Source organism: Haliotis asinina, chromosome 8 (genome assembly GCF_037392515.1).
Source record: "Haliotis asinina isolate JCU_RB_2024 chromosome 8, JCU_Hal_asi_v2, whole genome shotgun sequence".
Classification (NCBI taxonomy): Eukaryota; Metazoa; Mollusca; class Gastropoda; order Lepetellida; family Haliotidae; genus Haliotis; species Haliotis asinina.
Window position 1 is genome coordinate 57,086,798 of NC_090287.1, and position 8,855 is coordinate 57,095,652.

Below are 8,855 nucleotides of genomic sequence, written 5' to 3' on the forward strand. Positions count from 1 at the left end.
TCTGGACCAGATAATCCAGTGATCAATGACATGTGAACCGATGACATGTGTCAACCAAGTCAGCGAGCCTGACCACCTGATCCCGTTAGTCGCCTTTTACGACGAGCAGAGTCGCCTTTTATGGCAAGCATGGGTTGCTGAAGGCCTGTTCTACTCCGGACCTTCACGGGTCACACCAGCGAACAGATAACCCAAAGATATATACGCTGACTGAAGATAAAGTGATTAGTAATTCAAGCTAGAAAAGAACTTTGTAGAGACATAACGGAACATTACGACTTTATGGGTGACACCTTTTTTATTATGTAGAAGGAAGTTTCTATGTTGATTCTGTTACCAAGCGAAACGTGACAAGAAGCAGGCGATGAGAAGCCAATATACATGTACAGTGTATGCTTTGACAAGCAGCACGTTAACAAAAGCTACAACAGATAACTAAAAACCAGTCGTTCATTATATCATCCGTGTAACGTAGCATTACATATCTGTGTCTTAACGAAAGGTGACAGGACAGTTGAATTGACATATCAGCTGAAACACACATGAAACGGTATTAAATTTTAAATGCTAAAACATACAAATGAAAACTTCAACATCCGACTCAGGTATGAATGAGTGAGTTATTATTTAGCTTCACATCGGCAATATTTCAGCCATATCATGACGAGAACAATCTAGTTTATATGAAATTGAAAATCAATAGACTCTGAGTTAAAAACATGTCACTGAAAGACAATAAAAGTACTAGATTATCACAGCTATCGAAATTTAAAACTAGTAGGCTATCATAGACCCTAAATGTATTTACACCATCCCTTCAGCCATTGGTGATAGAGGGTAAATCTAGGAATGCATTAAAAGTACACATATTCTAACTTACTTGAAACGTGTTGGGACTTACTTACTCTCTCGGGATGACAAGAATTCTACAATTCTTCAACCCTCTTTGAGGGTACAGCCACTAACAATCACAGTTGTTATTCTGAACTACGAGTCATAAAACTTTATCTGTTTACAAAACTTCTATCAATATTCATTTAACAATCTATCTCTTTTAATCAGATATGAACCAGAACACCAAATGTCCAAATCATGTACACTTATATAAGTTAAGTGGTTCCTAGTTGATCACAACAGAACTGAAGAGAACAAGCAACATATTTGAAAAAATTCATCCAAACATTTAAAATTCATTCAGGAGACAACATTCAGGCGAGTTATTCACGCATAAGGCTTAGTCGCCTAGATGTAACTCGCATGAGGATTATACTTGAAAATACCACCTGCTCCGCGGTTTCAGTCACTTTTTCTCCTCTTGTATAATTTACTCACAAACAATAAGCACTACGTATTTATACAATATGATCTCGTTTGTGTGTGGCCATTCAAATAGAACGAGAGATACTGGAAATAGTTTGCCTCTTCTTCACACAGACATTGGAGAGATATCAAATAGGTGATCCCAGGGACAAACTGAAAGAAGTAGTGGTATAATCTTTATATACATGTACATACAGACATAAACAAGAGTTGTACACAATATATACGGAGCCAAATATTTGGTTTGGCTTATATTCAATATTAAATTGGACATTTTGAATATCTTGGAAAATGTTCTTGTGCATACACTATCCTCAATCATGTTTATTTCTCATAGAAAATGCTGATACGTTTTTAAAATAAGAAGTGTGCAACCGTGTTGGATTCCTGCTTTCGCAATGGGTGAAATGAACAGACCACCCGCTGCTAATATCACAGGGGCTTGTATTGATGAAAATAATATGTCCTTGGTCCAACAAGCGTACACTGATATCTATATACCTACAAAGAAGGAAAGGGATGTAACGTGCACAAAGTTGTCAAGCACCCCACCCTCGATTATGGGCGAATTCTATGTGGAAAATTTTGAAATATACAGTCGCGATTCTTACTGAAATAAAAGCAGATAAATTCCCTTTCGAATAAATCCTAAATTATCAAAATCGGGGCACTATGTACCGAGTAACGTTGCTTGGAACTCGGGAAAAGACTTTTTCATTTGTACGCCAAAAACCTGCCTACGAAAATCATCGCCTCTCGGAGAAGAAATACTATTTATTTCACATAAAAACACCCGATCGGCGAAAAAACATAACCTTTCCGTAATCGCTAGATATTACGCTTTCGCACCTCTCAAATGAAATAGGTTATTCTTTTACCTGCAATACACGACTTTATTGGGAAATTAGCGGTATCGAGTGACCGAGTCCACCATGTTTGTCCTTCACGCTCAGTAGGTTCGCACAAACACGATATATAGCGCCACGAAATAAAAATAATAATGGTATTTTATGTTTGACCAATCAGAGAGCAGCTCGTCATTGGTTTCAGCAATACAACATACAAGCGACGACATCGAGACCTACCACCACAAATAGGATATTTGATAGAAAGGAGTGAGTGATTACGTTTAATTTCAAGCCATGTGTAACTGTACATGTATTGCAACAAAATCATGGAAGGGGACACCATAAATGCGCTTCACACATTGTACCCATGAAAGAATCGAACCCGCATTGTCGGGGTGCTGAGCGAACACTTTATCCACTAGGCTACCCCATTATCCCTTTTAAATGAGACGAGTTGGATGTAAGAGAACTCATTGTAACATACTTAAACAACTCTTCTCTCCCGAGCTTCTGTATATCCCATAATTGAAAAATAAGCTTGAATTTGGAAATAGGCAAGGTCATGGCTAATACGTTTCCACCCAGAATTTGCTGTTCACCATGGATGTAATATAATGTAGCAACAAAAAGCAATGATAACTACTTCCTATGAGTCCCTCTCACCATCCAACTCCCATGCACATTTATGATATTCATGTAAGATAAGCACTCTCTTCTACTTCCGTAAATTCTCACAAAGTCACAAAATTGTGTGATGTCACAGGATGGCTTATGAGCGGGGTGTGCTGTTCTCTGGGACATCCATATATGGAGCTACAGGAGGCAGAACGTCACCATATTTCTGCAACAATTCCACAGCTAGGGCCAGGGCGCGTGAGGCGTTGTCTGTAATCACTGTGTTCGCCAGACCACGTGTCCAGGTGTTGTGATATGAAGATAACTTCCGGTATGAGTTGTCAATCAACACGTGAGGAATGTCCAGTAATGTGCTGAGAATATGGCCATGTAGTCTGTCTGTAATGACAACACGACCTCTCTGGAGAAATATCAAGCCATTATTGGCCATCAGGAAAGCAGTTTCCATTGTTGTATTTCCTTTTGGTGTTTTCCAGCCCCACCAATCTGAACAGTGTACTGTAATCCCTGACGGAAGTTTTGGCAATTTATATCCCGGAGTCTCTTCGTCTGAACGTTTCAACCACAAAATATCAAAAGAAGGGGAGATAAATCTTGGAACAGCCCCAATCTGAAAGGCCATATCTGGAGCCATCATTAGTGTGGCATTACCTTTGAAGTAAGTCTTTGCGTATCCCAAAGACTGCCTGTCCCTTAGTATCATGGTGAAGTTCCCTTGGTTCGTGTACAATTTCTTACAAAATTCAAGATCTTTATCAGAATGTTTCCTGAGAAAGATACTCTGGGGAAACAACACCATCTTAAAGTTTGAAAACCTTTGGAATATTTTTTGGCGTAGTTTATCATTTTGAGAATATCCCACCAGGTTTCCACCTCCATGAATTAACACAACAAGGTCATTGTGGGAATAGCTTGAGGTCAGGTTCTTGGCATAGTCAAGGTTCTTATTAGTGCAAGCAAAAAAGTTACAGTAATACAAAAGTTTTATACCCAGGCGTCTCAGGAGATACACCTCACCCGTTGTTATAGCAGGGTCACCTTTGTTTTCAAAAGCTGCAATGTCCAATAGTATTGCATATTTGTACGGGGTCAGTAGATCAGAAAACAAGTTGAAATGAATTCTCTGCGCCTCCCTGATGACTGCAATAGACGATGTCAGGCTTGGAGAAAGTGTATCCGTTTCTTCTGCACTCAGGATTAGTTTCCTTTGTAGAATTTCAACCACGCTGGACGTGTTTATGCTTGAATTGTTACTGGAAAACTCCGGGATATACTTCGAAAATGCATTTCCTTCAAATGATTTCCCCAAGAATTCGTTGCATTTGGAAGTACTCACTGGTATGAAATATGGATGTACGTCATGGATGTTGCTTGTGCTGATGAAGGATCCAACAAAGATAGCACAGAAAGAGAGACCGGAAAGCCCCAGTAAACACCTTCCAACCATTTCTGAAAGGCAACGAGAAAGAAGAACATTATGGTTGATCACAGCCTGTATGCAAGCGAATAGGTACTAACTGAAGAGGCAGCTGTGTCATGGATGTAGACTACTTCCTGGTAGATGTCAACGACACAACTAAATATAGTGTCAACATGTATTCAAAATTTTCATATTAATGTGTAGACTAAAATTCTTAATTGCAATTACTAAATAGAGAAATACTTACTTGATTGTAGACTGATGATGGAGAAGGCGCTTCCCGTTTTGTCCAAAACATAGATAGTTAAACCACAGGTACAGATGCCAAGCCCAATGAAGTTAGGAAGCGTTGCCTCCCTTTGTCCTGCTGAGTAGAGCATGAGTACTACGAGGACCCTCTTAAAGATGTTGGCGACAGAGTGACTGACTATGGACATGTAGAGAAGCACGACGTTGGTTGAGATGTAGGAGTAGATGACGTGGAAGACGCTGGAGCACAGTCCTGTGTTAACCATGAATAAAACATACGCTGAAAGAAAGTTTTGTGAAGTAAAGTAGTTAGTGCCCAGAGCCAAGGCAACACAAACAGCTGCAATGCTGAAGACAAATCCCTTTGATCTCAGCTGAATGTTTGAATTGGAAAAGTCCTTCTGTTCCAGCTTGATAGCCACGTTTCTGAAGGCCAGGATTAGATTGGACGTGAAGGCCACGGCAATACCAGCAGCTGTCAAGGGCGTGTTAAAGGAATTTGCACAGAAACCAATAGCGCCACCTATGATGATAGGAAGAGTAATATAGACGGACGGTGGTAGAGATGTTCCTAAAGTCAGACGCTGAATAATGGCACTTGTCACTGGTTCCAGGAGCTTTATGGCAAATGTTGACGACGCATGTACCATCGTCATGCTGTAGTTTGTTGCCATGGTAGCCAATGTGTGGCAGGAAACCTTCACCCATAATACCCTTTTGGCCTCTGTGGAACGTGGGTGCCACAGACGTAGATCGGTGAGTAGACAGCACATGCTAACCTGACACAGTGTAATGATAAACGCCCATAAAAACCCATTATCTTGGAAGTTGGCAGATGTCTTCAGGAAGAGATAGGTAGACTGATGGCAAAGGAACGACGTCACGGCCCAGCTGATGAATGTTGCGGAACCAAAGACGTACGACCGCTGGAAATGATATTCATTACGCAATTTAGATTACACTGATAATTTGCATTTTAATATTAATAAATCGAGGTCAAAATCAAAAAAGTCCCAGACGGATTTATCTGCTAGAATAGTATGCTATTCGAGGAGAATCTGAGTGTGCGTGAGTGCCAACCGTACTTCTGGGACATTGCATACGAAAGTATGAATTGAAAATGATGCTACAGTTAAGGACAGTCGTCTCTCTTCATTGCAGTCATTAGCAATCTGTATACCCACAATGTACCATCCTTTCGCTGTTGTCAGTTCAGTAGTGTCCAAGTTATCGAGTGAGTGAGAAGTTGGGCAGAAGTCAAGTTGGTTGGGGGATTAATTAGTGGAAGCCAGTGGTGAGGAATGTGAGTTAGGGAGGTTGACGAGAAGCCAGAGTAGGTAGAGTGGATAAAATTTGTGGAAAAGGTGGTTGTTAGCTGAGGGGATGCAATAGTCTTGATTTCAGTTAACAGAGGGATTAAAAAGGCGTACATGTAACGCTTCGTCCAATTCCATCTGAGTATAATACTCTGACTTCTCATCAACCTCCCTAGCTCACATTCCTCACCACTGGCTTCTTCCCATCTAACTTCCTTTCACCTAATGCCATCATTTTGTTATTTTAAGATCATCATGATGTCATTTTAGCCTATCATGTAACTTTCCTTGATGCCTTGTTTTCCCATATTTGTTAAGTTGTTATGTTTTCTTGTATACATACTGGTGTAGACCCATCATTAACCCATGCACTTGAAAACGGCATAAGAACCCATATTGAAACGTCGCGATTGTTAAAATAAAGACGTTGATAATTCATAAAATTGTTGCAAAGTCTAGAATGTCACTCAAACAAGTCATTTAACGTCACATCGGCAATATATCATCCGTTCCGTGACGAGAACATATTGGACATTGAAATGGAAGATGAGTATACTATAAATGAAATACTAGTGTAACATGAAAACCTGTCATCGAAGGACAGCAAACATCCGGGATATTACAATTACGACTAAAACTAGTATGGAAAGTTAAAACTAATAGAACCATTTGGACAGTGAACATAAAAACTGGCTATAGATCGCCATCAACTGAATGTAGATCACAATACTATGGACCATGGGGATTTACAGTACCTTTGTTACCTGCGTGGACCCTAGCTAGATTCGTATGTTCAGCTGCTGGGGATTGTGCTAAAATCAGCCAATATTAAAATGACAAAAATACTATATTTAAAACAGCTGGGGTAAATTTAAATTTCCTTTGAATGTTTCGGGACGTAGATACCCTCTTCTGTATTTACACCTAAATGTATTTACACCATCCCTTCAGTCATCGGTGACAGGGGATAAATCTAGCCATACATTAAAAGTACACATATTCTAACTGGCAGGTAAATTTACTTCAAATGTGATGGGACTTACGTACCCTCTAAGGAGGACAAGAATTTTACAATGCTTCAACACACGTTGAGGATACAGCCACAAAAAATCGAAGTTGTTAATCTAAACTAGCAGCTGCCAAGGAGGAGACGAAAGAAGACGTGAATGAGAGACAATGCCAGCAGCTGTTTCCCAGAGGCGGAACAAGAGAAGATTTTTTGTTGGCTAGATCCTCACAAAGAGGATTAAAAGCACAGTTAAATGCCGGATTTGACTCATATGAATGAGTTTAGGTATAAACTGCAAGGTTAATTTTATACCTCGTTGGCTAAGGGATAGCTGATAGGTGTGATTGTAGAGGCTGTCAACAGAGGATGTTCTTAGACCTTAGACCTTGGTGATGGACAGAATCTAATAACTTTAGGTTGTTGTTGCAGGCTCCACTGTAGACGATGGAGCCCAAATCAAGTTTGGAACGGACCAGTGAACGATATAAATGGATAAGGGTAGCTTGACCCCCTCTCCATTTAGAATTAGAAAACGCTTTCTGCAATTCAAGTGCTTTAGAATGGACGAGTGATCGATATAGATGGAGGACGGTAGCTTGATCACATCTCCATTTAGAATTTGATACCACTTTCAACAAATCAATGCTTTTGCCATTTGGCTTTAAGGGATTTAATATGTGGTAAAAACGTTATGTGTGAGTCAAAACTTTCACCCAAGAACTTGGCCTCCTTTACAGCTTTGATGGGCGTTTCATTGTTTGCTTCTTCCTCTATCTTCAATGTTTGTCAACACTTCATCACCTTCTCTCGAACAGATTGCGACCATCTACCTCTAACGTGTCAGTTACAGTCAAGCGACCAACCCGTGCAGCACGCCCAGGATGGTGATTCATCAAACAACCGTGATGGCTACCGTTATGTATGGTGTCACGTTAATGCAGAACGCTTTTGAGAAAATCTCGTCAGACAAAACTACTTTAGTATTTGACGAATGCTTAGATCTTATGTTCGATAACATTATTGTGTCTGATGATTTACTTACTGATGCGATATGTGAAGCTGGCCCATGTATGAAACGTAAGCGTCGTGATGACACTGTAAATTCTCAGCCTTGGTATGATTCTGAATGTAGTTACTATCGCTCTGAGGGTGAGGTTCTTATATGTCTATAGACGATGTACACTTGATTATACTCTTAAAGATTATTTAAGGGCAAAAAATAGATTTACTTACGTTACCAGGGGTAAGAAACGAGCTTACCCAGATCTGAGAGACGTTTTATATAATAGTAACCCGTTTTGGAAATAAATAGAAACGTTTTCATCCACCGTTCCAGTTACCCCGCATATTTCAATACAGGAGTGGCATGACTATTTTTGCAATATGTATATGACACCTGGTAAATCACTAGTTAGGGTGAGAGTGACTAGTAGTTATGAGCCTAAGTTTACTGATAGCAATACCATTGCCATGCTTGACTCACCAATCTCTGCTGATGAGATTATGGTGGGAATAAATGTACTTAAATGTTCTAAATCAGTGGGGGGTGACAAGCTTATTGCTTGATTCTTTAAGCACTCTTCGGATGTTATTGTTCCATATCTTACTTATTCGTAATGAGTTTTGATAAAGGTATATTCCCAGTTCAGTGGTCTGTGGGTATGATTGTTCTTGTTCACAAAAAGGACAGTGTTAGGAAGCTGGCCAACTACAGAGGAATTACAGATTTCAGTGTTTTAGTAAACTGTATGTGTCAGTTATTAATAATAGGCTTAGGTTTTGGACTGATGCTTATAGCAAGATCTCAGAGTCGCAGGCAGGGTTCAGAGCTGGGTACTCGACAATAGACAACATTTTCATTTTTCAAACTATTTCAAACAGAATATCAAACAGAATTCTGTCCAAGAAAGGGAATCGAAATTGTGTGCTTTCTTTGTAGATTTTTCTAAACGGTTCGGGGAACAGGGCAAAATTATGGTCTGTGATAAACGTGAAGGGCGTGTCCCCTAAAATGTAGAACTGTGTCCATCTATGCTCTTGTCACATCTTGTGTTAAC

General features: G+C 39.8%; 1 protein-coding gene across 1 annotated transcript; it reads right to left on the reverse strand.

Annotated features, from left to right (window-relative positions):
- Positions 1–279: 279 nt before the first annotated feature.
- LOC137294903 (uncharacterized) lies at positions 280–5,393 on the reverse strand. Its single transcript, XM_067826073.1, has 2 exons — positions 4,472–5,393; positions 280–4,253 (listed from the first exon to the last, which is right to left on the reverse strand). The coding sequence occupies exons 1-2, from the start codon at positions 5,244–5,246 to the stop codon at positions 2,938–2,940; spliced, it is 2,091 nt and encodes a 696-aa protein (XP_067682174.1). The 5' UTR covers positions 5,247–5,393; the 3' UTR covers positions 280–2,937.
- Between the last annotated feature and the right edge of the window lie 3,462 nt (positions 5,394–8,855).

Bases quoted from the DNA above. Each gene is read 5' to 3' on its own strand.
- LOC137294903 (XM_067826073.1), bottom strand. From the start codon at position 5,246: ATGTGCTGTCTACTCACCGATCTACGTCTGTGGCACCCACGTTCCACA. The intron at 4,254-4,471 runs GTAAGTATTTCT...GTTGCCTTTCAG, and splicing joins CATCATCAGTCTACAATCAA to AAATGGTTGGAAGGTGTTTA.